The sequence below is a fragment of the Bufo bufo genome, chromosome 5, assembly GCF_905171765.1.
Source record: "Bufo bufo chromosome 5, aBufBuf1.1, whole genome shotgun sequence".
In the NCBI taxonomy this organism is placed as follows: domain Eukaryota; kingdom Metazoa; phylum Chordata; class Amphibia; order Anura; family Bufonidae; genus Bufo; species Bufo bufo.
Window position 1 is genome coordinate 439,893,934 of NC_053393.1, and position 18,903 is coordinate 439,912,836.

Below are 18,903 nucleotides of genomic sequence, written 5' to 3' on the forward strand. Positions count from 1 at the left end.
GTATTAATGCTGGATCCGGCCCCAAGTGTTCTGGCAAAACGAATCCGGATTTGCGGTCTACGCATGTGCAGACCTTTAAAAATTAGAAAATAAATAAATACTGGATCCGTTTTTCCAGATGACAATCGGAAAGACGGATCCGGTATTGTAATGTATTTGTGAGACTGATCCGCATCCGGATCAGTCTCACAAATGCATCCGTTTGCGTCAGGATTGCCAGATCTGGCAGGCAGTTCCAGCGACAGAACTGCCTGCTGGAATCCTCTGCCACAAGTGTGAAAGTACCCTTAGCCATCTTAAAATGGCTGAAGGCACAGCGAGGTGGCCGCAACATATCAGAGTTCAAAATATAACAAAGGCACTAAAATAATGCAGGACAAGTCAGTGCATGACACGAGCGCAATAGGCAGGGGTTTACATCAAATAGTTGTGCCAGCCACGCACATATCTGGAGTCTGGCGTATCGGTTAGTGTGGGAATAGCAGCTACCAGCTCCGGAAAGGTAGGAAGGATTCCTCCGAGTGTGCAAGCAGAATTGAGGGGAAAACAGCTGGAGTGGGGGCGCTTGACTGGTGCCGAGCAGAGCTAGGAACAGGCAGTCAAACCAATCTGACTGCCTGTTCCTGGCTGTGCTCCACCACCTAGCAAGCAACCCTGCTCCACCTGTTTTTACCTCGATTCTACAGAAAATATGACAAAAGCATACAAGCACCTAAATCCTGTAAAAACTGTTTCACATTGTTTTTATGGCAAACGAAATAGCCTACTTGGATAATGCCATATTGCATTGACTGGGAAATAACACCACCCATACCTACATGTGCATCACAGTATAGGAACCAAAAAAAAGATTCAAAATACAGAAGTCATTTTTCTTTAAATTTTGAGTTTTATCATTAGAAAAGGGATAGAACAGATTATATGGTTCAACATGTGCTGCAGGTTCATTCCATGTACCGTAGTTCATGGAGAGCATGTGAAAAATTTGAGCCAGCTGATGCTACCTTGAAATAATATCTCTTTCATAGAATCTCCCGTACAGTGCTGCTGTCACTAACCCCAGTTCCAGGTCTGTTTTCTTCATATAACAATTTTGGTCCTTCCAGCCCCAGTGGTCTGGTAACTGTAAAGTGACTCCTGACGTTACTATCATGGGAAATATATAATTGGTACTAAACCTGCCCCATAACTGAAAGCTCATGGTGTTGCTTGCCTCAGTCACTTCCTGACCACAAGTTACCATATCCGGACCACCACATTTCACTAGCGCACAAATCTGAAGGGAGTATGTGCCATGTACTGTGTGCAAACCATCAAATACTCCAAGGGCATACAGCTCATTGGACACATTGTGTTTCCTGTAAGTAAGGTAACAGCACAGTGCACCAGCACATACATGTACTTTCCCATCGTTATCTTTTAGAGGAATGAAAGTGAAGTTGTCATACATCATTTTGGCATGAAATAAGGTTTCTTGCTTGTGCCCTCTTGATTCCATGCAATGTTCTGTCTTGTCCATCTTGTCGCAGATCTGTACACTAGTGTGGAAGTGACTGCCCCCAAACGAGTCGGCGTGCTCAAGTGAAACCTTTTCATCATGGTTTGGGCCAATGTCTTCTGATGGATCCACTGGGACCTTGGCTACAATGAGGTGACCTTGATCAGTGTCCATATCATAATGGTAAGAGGAGTTTGAAGGACTGAATATACCACTTCCAGTCATTCCCAGTGTTGTGTGGTGTATGTTTGCAGCTAAGATATTTACCTGGAACCTGGTAGCAAAGGCTCTCTGAATCTGAATGGAAGAAAGAAGAGGCAACTGGTTCATCCAAGCTGTGGGATACAGGAGATGCCTCACTTGGTGCTTTTTAATGAGATTCACAACTGGCTCATAGAACAAGATATCAAAGCAAGTAAAGAGTCCAAACCTACCAAAGTGTGTATCAAAAAATGCATACTGGACCTCCGAGGGGGTATCAAAACCATATTCAAAATATAGATTTTGTTTGAAATAACTGGCAACTATGGCACCCTTGTCATCAAATACAACATCTGTGTTAAACTGGTATCTTCCATCTGGTGGGCACTGAAGGTCCAGGGGATCACAAGGCCTCTTAGTTCCTAAATTTGCAACCAGAAACATGGCACCTTTTGACGCCATACAGCTAAGCCTCTGAAGGACCTGTGGATCAAAAAGAAAATATTAAAAACTGTTAAAGATTACATTTTTCATGGTACTGCTAACCTTATAATTAAAACATAATATACATAACTAGAGGCTTAAAGGGGTTATCCAAAATCATGAAAAGTTGGAGCAGTCTATGATATATAAAAAAAAAAGAAGCGTTCCTTACCTTTTGAATTCCTCACCACTAAGGTTCTGCAGTGCTCACGTATTGTCAACATGGCATCATCACTGCAGCACAGTAAGCAAAGACCAGTGGGGAGCATTGGGGGATTCAACAGCAAAGATCCAGCTCACCTATGCTCCCAGCACTTCCAAGGATCTCTGTGCACAGACCTTGCTAGGTCAAGTAGGTAACAGCATTCAATAATGTTGCCCAGCCACAGAATAAAATCCAAGGTTCTCCTTATTGAAGACACATAGGATCATAGCGGTACATATTGGAGAGACAGCACCCCAACAAAACTCCTTGACAGGTTTTGGACTACTATACATCCTTAGTCATAAAAAAGTACAAACAAGTGGTATTCCAGATCTAAAATTTCAATGACCTACCCACGTGATCATACAGTCCTGATCAAAAGCTTAAGACCACTTGAAAAATTGCGCAAAATCATATTTAGCATGGCTGGATCTTAACAAGGTTCCAAGTAGAGCTTCAACATGCAACAAGAAGAAATGGGAGTGAGACAAAACATTTTTTGAGCATTCAATTTAATGAAAACAACGAATTAACTGAAACAGGCTGTTTTTCAGCTGATCAAAAGTTTAGGACCACACCTCCAAAAACAAACTAAACCCCCCCAAAACAGAAGTCCAACTTCCAAACATGAACTCAGTAATGAGTAGCTCCGCTGTTATTGTTTATCACTTCAAAAATTTGTTTCAGCATGCTTGATGCAAACGTTTCCATGAGGTGAGTGGGAACATTTCTCTAAGTGGTGAAGATGGCCGCACGAAGGCCATCTACTGTCTGGAACTGTTGTCCATTTTTGTAAACTTCCCTTGCCATCCATCCCCAAAGGTTCTCAATTGGATTTAGATCAGGGGAACACGCAGGATGGGCCAAAAGAGTGATGTTATTCTCCTGGAAGAAGTCCCTTGTCCTCGGGCATTGTGTACTGTAGCGTTGTTCTGTTGAAAAACCCAGTCGTTACCACACAGACGAGGGCCCTCAGTCATGAGGAATGCTCTCTGCAACATCTGGACATAGCCAGCGGCCGTTTGACGCCCCTGCACTTCCTGAAGCTCCATTGTTCCACTGAAGGAAAAAGCACCCTAGACCTTTATGGCGCCCCCTCCACTGTGACGTGTAGAAAACATCTCAGGTGGGATCTGCTTGTCATGCCAGTAACGTTGGAAACCATCAGGACCATCAAGGTTAAATTTTTCTCATCAGAGAATAAAACTTTCTTCCACCTTTGAATGTCCCATGTTTGGTGCTCTCTTGCAAAGTCCAAACGAGCAGTTCTGTGGCGTTCAAGGAGACGAGGTCTTTGAAGATGTTTTTTTGTTTTTGAAGCCCTTCAGTCTCAGATGCCGTCTGATGGTTATGGGGCTGCAGTCAGCACCAGTAAGGTCCTTAATTTGGGGCAAGGATCGTCCAGTGTCTTGACGGACAGCCAATTGGATCCTCCGGCTCAGTGCTGATGAAATATTTTTGGGGTCTTCCACTTGACTTTTTTTGTTCCATAACCCTCAGGATCATTTAAGAAATTCCAAATGACTGTCTTACTGCGTCCCACCTCAGCAGCGATCGCGCGCTGTGAGAGACCCTGCTTATGCAGTTCAACAACCAGGCCACATTCAAAAAGGGAGAGTTTTTTTGCCTTTGCCATCACAACTTGTGACTACCTGACAGAAAATGACAATGAATCCACATCTTTGCACAGATTTGGCTTTTTAAAGGCATGTGGTCCTAAACTTTTGATCAGCTGAAAAACAGCCTGTTTCAGTTTATTCGTTGTTTTCATTAAATTTAATGCTCAAAAAATGTTTTGTCTCACTCCCATTTCTTCTTGTTGCATGTTGAAGCTCTACTTGGAACCTTGTTAAGATCCAGCCATGCTAAATATGATTTTTTGCCATTTTTCAAGTGGTCTTAAACTTTTGATCAGGACTATATAATAGACATACTTAGGGCTCATTCACACAACCGTATCTGTTTTTGCGCAAAAACGGTCAAGAATAGGACATATTCTATCTTATTTGCCTGGCCACGGAACGGACATATAGATGCGGACAGTACAGTGTGTGCCACATCTTTTGCTGCCCCATTGAAATGAATGTGATTGCATCTGATATGCAAAATTGAGGAATTGATGCGGTCCTGTAAATGGGCCCTTAAAGTGTGGATACCAGAACCCACCAAGTGAAACAAATGAAAAACATAATTAAAGTAAGAAAAAACACATACAATATTTGCGTAAGTCAATACAGTGGCTTCAAACACATCACCACATCATGACAGCAACTTATTAATGTTGGCATTAAAGAGGTTGTGCCACGAACCCAAAAAAATTCTACAGTTATCAAACCAGCATCGGGATCTAAATATTTTTGCAATTGCAAGTCATTAAAAATTTAGCATAGCCACCGAGTTATTCAATAAAACGTATCTGTATGGCAGTACCTGCTGTCTGTTTTTTTTTCTTATTTCTTTGACCTGCTCACTGATGAGGCCGCACATGCTTAGTTTCATCCTTCAACTGCCTTCTGGGCTGTGATAGGGAGAGCTGAGACACGCCCCCTTAGCTGCAGCGGAAAAGACACTCCCCTTGAGGTGTCAGCTTGATATAAATCTAGCAGAGCAATGAATGTGGAGATCTCTGGATCCATGTGAGGTACAGGGCTGGTTCTAGCTTTGTTAGAAAAAAGGTTGTCATGTACTACAGTATATGATGTCTGATTTTCATTTTTACATTAGTCATGGGATAATCCCTTTAATCTTAGTAAGGTTAAGCGGACATTATCACATTAAAACAAGATTTTATAGCTCTACCAATATAGAATAAAATGAACCCGCTATGTTCAGTAATGGAATATTAACTCTCTTCTCAGATTCAATCCATTTGCATATCTAGTATCCAAAGAAAAATCCAGAAGGCTTCCTTTTCTAAAGCCTTTGGTTTGATATCAGTTCCATGTGGAGATCTAGAGATTTTATCTATTGTAAAGGCTTTAAAGGGTACGTACGGTTATGGTCTGTTATGTACAGTGGTCAAGTGCTTTGCTGCTGCTATATATTAACCTGGTTGGGGTTCTGTATGTAATTCAAATGTTTCAGTATTCTCTTTTGCAAGGTCTCTGAATCAAAAAGAAAAAGAATCAGTAAGTAGATTACCTAAAAGGTGTGACTTTCTAGATACAATTTTGCAACCATTTCAAAGAATGCTAGCTACTGTAGCTTGTCGTCCTCAAATGATACAGGTAAAATATTTTTAATCCCTAGAAATTGCCGGCTATATGTGAGAACCATATGTATCATCCATGTTTTTACCTTCTTTATTTTTACCATACTCAATTTTATTTTTTGTTAGAACCTGCAATATTTCCGGTATTAATGCCACCAAATGGTAAAATCCTCCCCATTTTTATTTGACGCAATTTTAAATGCTCTGTCCAGTGTCCAAGCAGGATAGGTACTGTTTAAAAGATGGGAGCGTATGATGCTGCTTTCCTGGAGAAAAGCCTCATTCGTGCTACAATTTCTGATTGCTCGGATCATCTCTCCCACTGAAATGGACTTGATGGCGTAGGAAGGATGATGACTACTGGCAAGCAGAATTGTATTTCCTGTCATTTCTTTGTGGCAGGTAGCAGTAGTGATAGCGTTGTCCGGTACACCATCTAATTTCAAATCGAGAAAAGAAATGGAGGTAATATTAAATGGATATGTAAATATCAAATTAAAAGATTTACAATGAAATTATAACTTCAAAAACTAGTATGGCAGACACATCCCCCTCCCGAATAAATAGGAGGTAATCAATGTATCTGTAATACCGATTTATTGAGTCAACAAAAGGGTTACTAGGAAGTGTAAAGAAAAAATTCTCATCCCAATAGGACATTACCAGATGCAAGAGAAGGGAAGAATTTGGCCCCCATTGAAACATCACGACATTGAGGATAGTATTATCAAATAAAAAATTAATTGTGTCATTAAAAATTACATCTTCTCTAAAATAAACTCCTTTAGATCCAAGTGTAATATTATTACAAATTATCGAGGTGGTCTTCCAACGCTAAAAGTGCTACAGTGGGATGCGAAAGTTTGGGCAACCTTGTTAATCGTCATGATTTTCCTGTATAAATCGTTGGTTATTCCGATAAAAAATGTCAGTTAAATATATCATATAGGAGACACACACAGTCATATTTGAGAAGTGAAATGAAGTTTATTGGATTTACAGAAAGTGTGCTATAATTGTTTAAACAAAATTAGGCAGGTGCATAAATTTGGGCACCACAAAAAAGAAATGAAATCAATATTTAGTAGATCCTCCTTTTGCAGAAATTACAGCCTCTAAACGCTTCCTTTAGGTTCCAATGAGAGTCTGGATTCTGGTTGAAGGTATTTTGGACCATTCCTCTTTCCAAAACATCTTTAGTTCATTCAGGTTTGATGGCTTCCGAGCATGGACAGCTATCTTTAAGTCACACCTCAGATTTTCAATTATATTCAGGTCTAGGGACTGAGATGGCCATTCCAGAACGTTGTACTTGTTCCTCTGCATAAATGCCTTAGTGGATTTTGAGCAGTGTTTAGGGTCGTTGTCTTGTTGAAAGATCCAGCCCCGGCGAAGCTTCAGCTTTGTCACTGATTCCTGGACATTGGTCTCCAGAATCTGCTGATACTGAGTGGAATCCATGCGTCCCTCAACTTTGACAATATTCCCAGTCCCTGAACTGGCCACACAGCCCCACAGCATGATGGAACCACCACCATATTTTACTGTAGGTAGCAGGTGTTTTTCTTGGAATGCTGTGTTCTTTTTCCTCCATGCATAACGCCCCTTGTTATGGCCAAATAACTCAATTTTAGTTTCATCAGTCCACAGCACCTTATTCCAAAATGAAGCTGGCTTGTCCAAATGTGCTTTAGCCCACCTCAAGCAGTACTTTTTGTGCTGTGGGCGGAGAAAAGGCTTCCTCTGCATCACTCTCGCATCCAGCATCTCCTTGTGTAAAGTGCGCCGAATGGTTGAATGATGCACAGTGACTCCATCTGCAGCAAGATGATGTTGTAGGTCTTTGGTGCTCGTCTGTGGGTTGACTCTGACTGTTCTCACCATTCGTCGCTTCTGTCTATCCGAGATTTTTCTTGGTTTGCTACTTCGAGCCTTAACTTGAACTGAGCCTGTGGTCTTCCATTTCCTCAATATGTTCCTAACTGTGGAAACAGACAGCTGAAATCTCTGAGACAGCTTTCTGTATCCTTCCCCTAAACCATGATGGTGAACAATCTTTGTCTTCAGGTAGGTCGTTTGAGAGTTGTTTTGAGACCCCCATGTTGCTACTCTTCAGAGAAAATTAAAAGAGGAGGGAACCTTACAATTGACCCCCTTAAATACTCTCTCATAATTGGATTCACCTGTGTATGTAGGTCAGGGGTCACTGAGCTTACCAAGCCAATTTGAGTTCCAATAATTAGTTCTAAAGGTTTTGGAATCAATAAAATGACAACAGTGCCCAAATTTATGCACCTGCCTAATTTTGTTTAAACAATTATAGCACTCTTTCTGTAAATCCAATAAACTTCATTTCACTTCTCAAATATCACTGTGTGTGTCTCCTATATGATATATTTAACTGACATTTTTTATCGTAACAACCAACGATTTATACAGGAAAATCATGATGATTAACAAGGTTGCCCAAACTTTCGCATCCCACTGTATTTTATGTGGGATTGATGTATAAGAAGAAATTACATTGCAACTTAACCAAACAAAATTATACCATACTTTGTAAAAAAAAATTGCAATGCTAGATATCCAAACGGATTAAATCAGAGAAGAGTTTTAAAAGGGTTTTCCGACATTTTACTAATGATGACCGGTCTTTAGAATATGTCATCAGTATCTGATCTTTGGGGGTCCAACACCTGGGACCCCGCTGATCAGCTGTTTGAGAAGGCACCAGCGCTCCTGTGACTGCCACGGCTTTCCCCGTGCTTGGTATCGCAGCTCAGCCCCATTCACTTCAACGGGGCTGACCTGTGCCTAGGGAGGCCATGTGACCAATAAACGTGTCGTCACTCTGCCTAGGGAAAGTTGTGAGAAGGCCACAAGGCTACTGCGAGCACCACTGCCTTCTGAAACAACTGATTGGCAGAGGTTGTGGATGTCGAACCCCCACGATTAGATACTGATGACCTATCCAGACGATAGGTTATCTGTAGTAAGATCTCGGAAAATCCCTTTAATGTTCCATATCTGAAAAGAGCTGGTTTATTTTATTTTGGTAGAGCTACAAAATTCTGTTTTAATCTGATAATGTACACAGTTTTGGGTTCACTTAGTTTTACTAAGATTAACTAATGTCAACATTGAGTTGCTGCAATCATGTTTGAAGCCCCTGTATTCACCAATGCAGATACTGCATGTGTTTTTTTTTTACTACAATTATGTTTTTAGTTTCACTTGATGGGTTCTAGTATCCACATTTTGAGTGTGTCTATTATGTGATCATGTGGGTGGGTTATTTAAATAGTAGATCGGGAATACCACTTGTTTGTACTTAGTTACGACTACACATAGTCATCCGAAACTTATCTACGAGTCTGGTCTTGGTGCTGTCTCCTCAATTAGGGATAAGCGAATCGACTTCGGATGAAACATCCGAAGTCGATTCACATAAAAATTTGTTTTAATACTGTACGGAGCAAGAGCTCCGTACAGTATTAGAATATATTGGATCAGATGAGCCGAAGTTATTACTTTGCTTGTCCCTATCCTCAATATGTACCGCTGTGATCCGATGTGTCTTCAAGAAAGAGAAAATTGGATTTTATTCTGGTGCTGGAGAAAATTATTGAATATATTATACCATTGTCTGACCTTTCCCCAATGGCTTTTATGGCCATCTCGACCAACATCAGCCATTGATTGGCAACCATTGTTGTGGCAGTCAATGAGTTATCCTCAGAGTCAAGCCCAAGACCAGGAAATGGAGAGGAGCGGGGAATCAGAGCAGCAACTGTTTTTTTTTGTTTTTACCTTTTTAAACTCAGTCCGTCCCCATGTTTAAATAAACTGATTACCCTGGGAAAAACTTCACGGATCTGCCTGATAACATTTATTATCACAACTAATGAATTTATGAGTAGAAAGCGGTGGACAATAACAAGTGTTGGCTGTGACATAGGCAAAATACAAGCCTGTATTCAGCCAATGGACTCACAAGGCAACTATAAAGTATTTGATTAAGCCATCACTCTAAAAACAGATTGTTCTACCACATGACAATGGCAACAGCAGGTTTATTACAGATTTCTTGGGGGATTTTGAGGTTATTATACTATAAAAGAAAAAAATATAAAAGAAATATAAAGCATATTACACAATTTCAAGATTGCTAGTAGTTATTATGTAACGCAATAAGAATAAAGGAACAAATATGAATCGTTGTGATACTTTAGGGGAAGCTCAGAAGAACCTCTTGATGAATGTAACAGTTTGTCAGTAAACATTACTTTCTTTTATCTTCACTTAGGCAAACAAAACCACGAACATAAGTGACGCATCCAATTTAACGTACTGTGCCTAAAGTGTTCATTCCCTTTGATCCCGGTTAGACAAGCATGTCATCACTGAAACAAAGCTTCCGAATTCTCTTTACAGCCTATGCAGTCTGAGCCTTTTATCTTCAGTTGTACATACTTGAAAACATATGGGCTATCTGATACTACTCTCTACACAAGGAGCTGGCCCTCTCAATCAATGACACTTGGGTAGGACCTGAGTAGGGATCGACCGATATAGATTTTTTAGAACAGATACCGATAATCTGGGAACTTTCAGGCTGATAGCCGATAAATTATACCGATATTCTGTGAATTTTCTTTTTTTTACTAACTTTTAGCCCCCTTAGGGACTAGAACCCTTGTCCTATTCACCTTGATAGACATCTATCAGGGTGAATAGGATCTCACACTCTCCCTGCTGCCCAGTGCTTTGTGCAGACAGCAGCAGAGAGCTGACTATGGCAGCCAGGGCTTCAGTAGCGTCCTGGCTGCCATGGTAACCGATCGGAGCCCCAGGCTTACACTGCTGGGGCTCCGATGGGAACTGCCACTGAGGAGGAGAGGAGGGGATCCTGTGGCCACTGCTACCAATGATTAATACTGGGGGGCTTGGGTGGGGGGACGCACTGCGCCACCAATGTTTTTAATACTGGGGTTGGGGGGGGGCGCACTACGACACCAATGTTTTTAATACTGGGTTTGGGGGGGCGCACTACACCACCAATGTTTTTAATACTGGGGTTGGGGGGGGCGCACTGCGCCACCAATGAAGATAACTGAGCGGTAGCTGCGATCCGCGGGGTGGTTAACTACCGCAGATCACAGCTACTTGTCATAGAGGTCGGGAGCCGGCTATGTGATTCTTTCTGCAGCCAGCTCCCGCCTCCTGTATATGAATTAATGAGAGAGTTATCTTCATTGGTGGCGCAGTGGCCACAGCCCCTCCCCTCCTCTTGTCCTCCCTCCTCTCATTGGTGGCAGGGGCAATATTGAAATATCGGCAAAATAGATACCGATAACTTTCAAAATCCTGAATATGGGCCGGTAATATCGGTAAAACCGATAATCGGTCGATCCCTACACCTGAGAACCTTGTTCTGGTATGTTATGCAAGTATATTCATCTTGATGTAGATGCTAGATGAGCTGCATTTAAAGAAAAAACTAAGGTTTAGTCTTACCGGTAAACGGTTTTCCAGGAGTCCGACATGACAGTACCCACTGGAGGATGTCCTATTGGATATCTGTAGGGACAGGAAGCGTGAAAAGGTTAAAAGGCCCCTCCCCTACCCTCCCACCAGTGTTCTTTCCAATTACTACACCAGATAGGATCCAAACCATTTATTGAACTTCCATGTTAATCTCACATTGGAAAGGTAATTAAGGACCCTGGCAATAATCGAAAAGAAATATGGGGGGGAAAATAACGGGTACTGTCATGTCGGACTCCTGGAAAACCATTTACCGGTAAGACTAAACCTTAGTTTTCAGGACGTCCCTCCATGACAGTACCCACTGGAGAACTACCAGCTAAATAACTAGGGGGGGACCACAGCCTGAAGGACCTTACGACCGAATGCTAGGTCCTGGTTGGCCAGAGAATCTAGTCTATAATGCTTAACAAATGTAGAGAAACTGGACCAGGTAGCGGCCCTGCAAATCTGCTCCACTGAAGCATCTGCTTTTTCTGCCCATGACGATGCCACTGCTCTGGTGGAGTGAGCATTTATAGATAAAGGGCAAGTAAGTCCTTTCTGTATGTAAGCCTCTCGAATCAAGTCTCTGATCCAACGGGCTAGAGTCTGTTTCGAGGCCTTGCTGCCTCTGTTCCTTCCACCAAATGAAACAAAGAGGTTCTGAGATCTTCTCTACGGCGCAGTCCTCTGAAGGTAAGCGAGAATGGATCTTCTTACGTCCAGGCAGTGGAATCTTTCTTCCTTCGCATTCTTGGGGGAGGCACAAAAGGAGGGAAGGATTATTTCCTAGTTCCTGTGAAACGGAGATGCCACCTTTGGTAAAAAGGACTGATCTAATTTTAAAATGACTCGGTCATCTAGAATCTTCAAGAATGGTTCCCTGATGGAGAGGGCCTGAATCTCACCAATTCTACGAGCTGTGGTAATGGCTAGTAGAAAGACAGTTTTTAAGGAAAGTAATTTATCCGATAACTGGTCAATAGGTTCAAAGGGAGAACCACAAAGACCCTCTAAGACTATATTTAAGTCCCATGGGGGGACCGTCTGCCTAATAGTAAGTCTCAACCTGGAAATTGATTTAACAAATCTTCTAATCCACCTGTGGTCTGCCAGAGGGGTATCAAGAAAACTACTCAAAGCCGAAATCTGGACTTTAAGGGTACTGGGTTTTAGGCCCAAGTCAAAACCTGCCTGTAAGAAGTCCAGAATGCAGCCTATAGACGGGACAGAGATCCCTGGATGAGTGTCTGAGAGCCATGATGTAAACCTCCTCCATATCTTTAAGTATATGGCTGAGGTTACCGGTTTGCGGCTCTGCTGCAAGGTTGAAATTACCTTATCTGATAGGCCTTTACTTCTCAGGATCTGCCTTTCAGGATCCAGGCTGTAAGTTTTAGTTTCTCGAAGTTCGGGTGTTCCAGGGGCCCCTGTACGAGAAGGTCCTTCCTTCCTGGAAGGGTTATTGGATCTTCTAGGAGTAAATCCTTCAACAGCGGAAACCAGGCTCTCTTCGGCCAGGCCGGGGCTATTAGAATAAGGGTCGCTGAGCAAGCCTTTAGCTTCTTCAGGACCAAGGGAATCAAGGGAAATGGAGGGAAGGCATATGCCAGGTTTATGTCCCAATCCTGGGATAAGGCGTCTACCCCTAGCGGATTGTCTCTGGGGTTCAGAGAGAAGAACTGATTCACTTGGGTGTTCCTCCTGGAAGCAAATAGGTCTATCTGTGGGAACCCCCAATGGTGGCAGATCTGAAGGAAAACCTCCCGGTTTAGGCACCATTCGCCTGCGTCGAGACAGTGTCTGCTTAGAAAGTCTGCCGCAGAGTTTTCTGCTCCCTTTAGGTGAACGGCCGTCACTGAGAGGATCTTCCTCTCTGCCCAGTGAAAGATTTTTTCCGACAAGACCTGAAGATGAGGGTTTCTGGTTCCCCCCTGCCGCTTCAGGTAACACACCGTAGTCATGTTGTCTGACAAAATCTTGATGTGGTGGTTGGAGAGAATGTATTCGGCCGATTTTAGAGTCTTCCATACCGCCTTCAATTCCCTGTAATTTGAGGACCTGTGGCTGTCCAGGCTGGACCATCTGCCCTGGAAGACATGATCCTTCAGATGAGCACCCCAGCCCCACTGGCTTGCATCCGTGGTGATGACTATGGATGGAGACGGGTTCCAGGCCACCCCCTTCCTTAGATTTTTGGGGTTGGTCCACCAGGAAAGGGAATTTAGACACCGTCTTGAAAGCGCTATCTTTGAGTCTAGGGAATGATGATCCCTGTCCCATGATGTCAGGATTGCGGACTGTAGGATCCTGGAATGAAACTGAGCCCACGGGATCACTGATATACATGATGTCATCAGGCCCAGAATCTTCATTGCCTCTCTTAGAGTATGGACCTTTCTTTTTTGGAACGACACTATCTTCCCCTTTATTATCTCCTGCTTGGACTCTGGAAGGAAGGAAAATTGATTTCTTGTGTCCAAGAGAACTCCCAGGAATTGTTTTCTGGTGCTTGGTACTAGGTCAGATTTGGGGTAATTTATTATCCAGCCGAGATCTTTGAAAAGGGCTATGGTCTGATGGATGCTGCTCTCGAGGTTCAGTTTGGTGTCTGCTATTAGGAGAAAATCGTCGAGGTATGGAACAATCCTTATCTGCTGTTCTCTCAGATACGCCACAACCTCCGTGATGACCTTTGTAAAAATGCGAGGGGCTGACGAAATTCCAAAGGGGAGACACTGGAACTGATAATGAAGGAGAGTCCCCTCCTGGATGACTGCAAACCTGAGATATTTCTGGTGTAGAGGATGAATCGGGATGTGATAATACGCATCCTTCAGGTCCATGGTACATAGTAGATCTCCAACTGAAATTAACGGGATTGCTGATCTTATGGATTCCATCTTGAACTTGTGATAGGCTATTGACTTGTTCAGGGACTTCAGGTTGATAATTGTCCTGTAAGATCCATCCGGTTTTTTTTATTAGAAAGAGACTTGAATAGTGACCCAAGTACTTTTGCTCTTCCGGAACCTGGACTATAGCATTTAATTTTAGAAGCTTTTGTAAGTCCAGACCTAACTGATTTTGTTGCCCCACCGAATGGAATTTGGTGATTAGGAATCTTTCCGGGGGAGGACCGCGAAATTCTAATTTTACCCCTTCTCGGATGGAATTGAGGATCCACTGATTTTGGGTAACCCGAATCCAGGATTCCCAAAACAAGCGGAGCCTGCCCCCTACTGGCCTGATGTCATTGCTTGCTTGGGCCTGAGTTAGGATTGAAAAGGAAACCCCTACCTCTCCCTCCTTTAGGGTAGCTCCATCTACCCGTTTTACCTTTTCCTCTCTCTGAGGATGTAAACTGCCTAGAGGTTTTACGAAAGGGCTGTACTGGTTTCCTTGCCTTTTCTTCTGGAAACCCCTTCTTTTTGTCCGCTGCACTTTCCAAAATGGAATCGAGGACCTGGCCAAAAAGGTATGCTCCGGTAAAGGGGATTGCACATAGTTTATTTTTTGAGGCAATGTCTCCTGTCCAGGATTTGAGCCAGAGGGCCCGCCTTGCAGTGTTTGTAAGGGCGTCATTTCTGGCTGTGAAACGAATAGACTCTGCCGAAGCGTCTGCCATGAAGGACGCTGCAATTTTTAGTAAAGGTAAGGACTCAAGTATTTCCTCCCTGGAAGTTTTCATTTTGAGATGCTCTTCCAGTTGCTCTAGCCATAGGCACATGGCGCGAGCTACCGAGGTTGCTGCAATATTAGCATTAATAGTAGCTGCCGAAGATTCCCAGGCTTTCTTCAGAAGACCATCCATCTTCCGATCCATGGGGTCCTTTAACTGTGAGGAATCCTCGAATGGTATGGACGTCTTCTTCACCACTTTGGCTACCTGGATGTCGACTTTTGGAATCTCATCCCAAAGTTTTGTTTCCTCCGGGTTGAAAGCCAGTCTGCTTTTAAATTCTCTGGGTACATAGAGCTTTTTTGTCGCCCTCTTCCCATTCATCTTTGATAAGATCCTGTAAATACGTATTCACCGGGAAAAGCTTTCTTTTCCTGGCCCTTAATCAGCCGAACATCTCGTCCTGTACTGAACGTTTCGGCTCCTCCTCCTCAACCGCCATGGTCTGCCTCACTGCTGTTAGGAGCAAGTCAAGATGTTCTGAGGAAAACAGAAATCTCTTGGGTTCCTCTGACACGGAAGGGGGGATCTCCTCCTCCAATTCATCCGAAGGATACCCGGTTTCCTCCTCCGACTCTGATACCAAGTGTACTCTGGCACGCTTCGACGGAGGGGAAGAGGGAACTGGAAGGGAAGGGGGCTGACTCATTCCTGCCGCCTGTACTTCCTCTCTGACAATGGTTCTCAGCTCTTCCAGAAAGGATGGTTGTTCTTCCTTCAGGATTTTTGCCAAGCAATCCGTGCAGAGGGCCTTCTTATACGACTCAGAAAGCTTCTTAGTGCACGTAGCACATTTTCTAGCTTTTTTCCTGGAGTCTCCATGTGGTTTATGTCCCGTCTCCTTTTCCACCTTAATAGGGGGAGAAGGAGATATAAAACTGGTCCCAAAAGGAGTTTTGACCTAACCAGCCGGATACTACTTACAGTATTCTGGATGAGGGGGTCAGCTACCGCATCTAGCCTGCTCAAACCCTGGGCCTCCATGATGTACCGCCTGGAGCACACATCACAGCGTTTTTTAAAAGGATCTTACCTTACTGGCCCTTCCCTCATCGCCGCCCGGATCCGCCTCCTCTTCCGGGGGACTCTTCCTAAGAGGAGTCGACCCCACATGCGAATCCTCCGGCTGAGGCCTCCAGCATGAATGCGCGCCGCTATCCTGGACACGTTACTTCCGGGTCGCACAGGAAGTGACGTAGAACGTGTCATCCGAGGAGGACAGAGCCGCTGCTGTGCGCAGAGCTCCATCAGGGAGGCCGCAACAGCGTCCTGGTACTGCGGCGTGCAGCAGAAAAAAAAGGTACCCGGAAAGCTAGGGGACCCCTTCTCCGAGGGGTGCTGGCTTTAGGCCGCAACGGAGGCTGAAGAGGAGAGGCATGAGCCCCCCGACCAGCCTGGCCTAGTGCTGTTCCCTACTAGTAGCAGGGATCCCTTCTCACTGCTCCTATCCCTGTAGGGACAGGAAGAACACTGGTGGGAGGGTAGGGGAGGGGCCTTTTAACCTTTTCACGCTTCCTGTCCCTACAGATATCCAATAGGACATCCTCCAGTGGGTACTGTCATGGAGGGACGTCCTGGAAATATTTATTCTCTGACCTGTTAGAAAGGCATATGATGTAAACTATAGTGAAGGTAATCTTCTTACCAGTGACTGTATTTGCGAGTTATAACCTCCTTCTGATTCTCAGTTGTGTCATGTTACCAAAAATCTGACTCTTCAAATAATACAGCATCTTATGTGTGGACAGGAAGCCAGTTTCTCTATGTATTCCTATGGGAACCTCAATGTCGGTCTCATAGGAATGAATAAAGAAGTAATTGACTTTGGAGACTCAGTTGGAGAGTCAGAGTGATGGTCACATGACACAGCTGAGGATTAGAAGGGAGGTTATAACTTACAAATACAGTCACTGGTAAAATTACCTTCACTATAGTTCACATCTTGTACCTTTCTAACTGGGCAGAAAATAAAACATTTTATGGGAACGCTTCTTTAAAGTGCTACTACCAAAGTGTACCTTTATAACAAGCCATAACTGTAGTGTTGGTGGGGATATGGCATAATGTACTCCAACATTTTATTCAACAAGAGCTAGAAAGAAGGCAAAAGACCAAATCATTCTGAGGACCAATGTGGTTCCGAGCTGCCAAAAATCTAATGATGTGATGACATGTCTAATTAACATAACAAAATCCCCTTTAGGGCTCATGCACAAGAATGTGCTGGCCCGCATACATTTTCACTTAAATGGGTTCACAATCTGGAAGATACGGAGTGGAGGCATGGAGGGTAAGGCCACGGAAACACTGCAGAGTGCTTCCGTGGCATTTCGGTCTGCCACACAGCAAAAAATTTGAACATACTCTATTTTTTGAGGCACGGACAGATCGCAGACCCATTCAAGTTGAATGGGTCTGCATCAGTCAGCGCAGGCCACACGCCTGTGCATTGGGGGTGGATTTTGCGGTCTCTAAGAAACGGCAGGCACACATGTTCGTGTGCATGAGCCCTTAAAGGGAGTCTGTTATCTGCGACCTCCCTATGTAACAAAGGGCATAGCTTTAGGAAACCTGAGTAAACTATTTTTTCTGTTTCCCATTCCAAGGATCCGTTTCCAAAATATAATTAAGCCTTTTCTAAATATGCAAGTGAGCCAATTGGTGCAGCAGGGGGGGGGGGGGGGAGGGTGTCATCGTTGCTCCTGTTGCACCAACGCTATGCTCTCTTCAGCACTCTTAAAACTACCTATGTTCTTCCTTTTTTTGATGGGGCGGTCACTGGAGACAGACTCCCTTTACGAGTAAGTTACTATTATAACCTTATTAGCCATGTATGCCTGTAAATATTACAGAATACTCAATGTCTATATTTTATACAATAAAATGGAACTGTCATCACTCCTCCTAAATATGCCGTCAGGGAAGGGTCAGGACACTCACATAGTCATTAGATAATCAGAAGGTTCAGCTGACATACAACTTACGGTATGTGTTTGAGCAGCCTAACCAATTGCCAGGCACCTCTGGCAATAGCTGATCTCCTGTGGGAACAAGGGATCAGGCATGCCTAAATCCAACACACCCAATCTTTCTTCTGACATCTACTGTCAGGGGAAGGGAGAGACACCCCTATACACATAGACAGTAGGTGGGTTCCTCTAAGGTACAACTTGTGTCCAACATGTATTCGGGTACCCTACCCTGATGCCAGACACCTCCTGTGGAAACAAGGGACTGGGTATGTCGAAATACAATATGTCTGATCCTTCTTTCCCTGACATCTGCTGTCAGGAGAGAGTCGGTGGGCACCTCGTCAACAATACTGTAAATATCCTTATTACCTCAGTATCCTGAAACCTGTCCTGATCTAGACATGGGTTCCATGGCAGCAAATCTGGAGAAGGAAGATAATCCAAGTATGGGTAAATGGATGCTCTGCTGTAGTTAAAGCCATGAATTCCGTCTTCAGGGAAGACAATAATTTCAACACCCTGTCATGGAAGAAATTTTTATTAAATGCATTTCACGTAACACATCTGCTACATAAGGGTGGACAACCCCAAGAGGGGGGTAAAACGGAAAGTGTAACCAGTTCCCATACCACTGGTTAAAGGGAACCTGTCACTTGGATTTTGTGTATAGAGCTGAGGACATGGGTTGCTAGATGGCCGCTAGCACATCCGCAATACCCAGTCCCCATAGCTCTGTGTGCTTTTATTGTGTATAAAAACCGATTTGATACATATGCAAATTAACCTGAGATGAGTCAGAGCTTGAAAATATGACACTTCTCTGGTCACACAAGTAAGATATGACTCTTATGTTAATTTACATCAAAAAGTCGGGAAGTACAAAAATGCATAATACTTATTGAATTTGTCTGCAAATGAAATTAAAAGTGTAATTTATATGTTTAGGGTAACACAATGAACATTTAGAAACGCTCAGTGAGGGTAGCATAGTAGAGGTGACAGGTTCCCTTTAAGGCATAAAAGGATATTCCTATCTCAAGCATTAAAGGCATAACATCTGGGGGGAGCCTTAGGTATTGGGGAATGGGGGTCCGGTAACCTAATGTTTATCCATCCTAATCT

At 43.5% G+C, this 18,903-nt stretch overlaps 1 protein-coding gene across 5 annotated transcripts in view; it reads right to left on the reverse strand.

Annotated features, from left to right (window-relative positions):
• Positions 1-876: 876 nt before the first annotated feature.
• Positions 877-18,903, reverse strand: part of BTD (biotinidase) — a 94,487-nt gene continuing 76,460 nt past the window's right edge. For 4 of the 5 annotated variants that reach the window (XM_040433559.1, XM_040433557.1, XM_040433558.1 and 1 more), the window contains exons 3-4: positions 18,151-18,300; positions 877-2,182 (exon numbers count right to left, since the gene is read on the reverse strand). In XM_040433559.1, coding sequence (XP_040289493.1) covers positions 1,001-2,182; positions 18,151-18,300 — 1,332 coding nt within the window. In that variant the 3' untranslated portion in view covers positions 877-1,000. The remainder of the gene's footprint in view (positions 2,183-18,150; positions 18,301-18,903) is intronic. The other variant, XM_040433562.1, reaches the window with a different exon arrangement.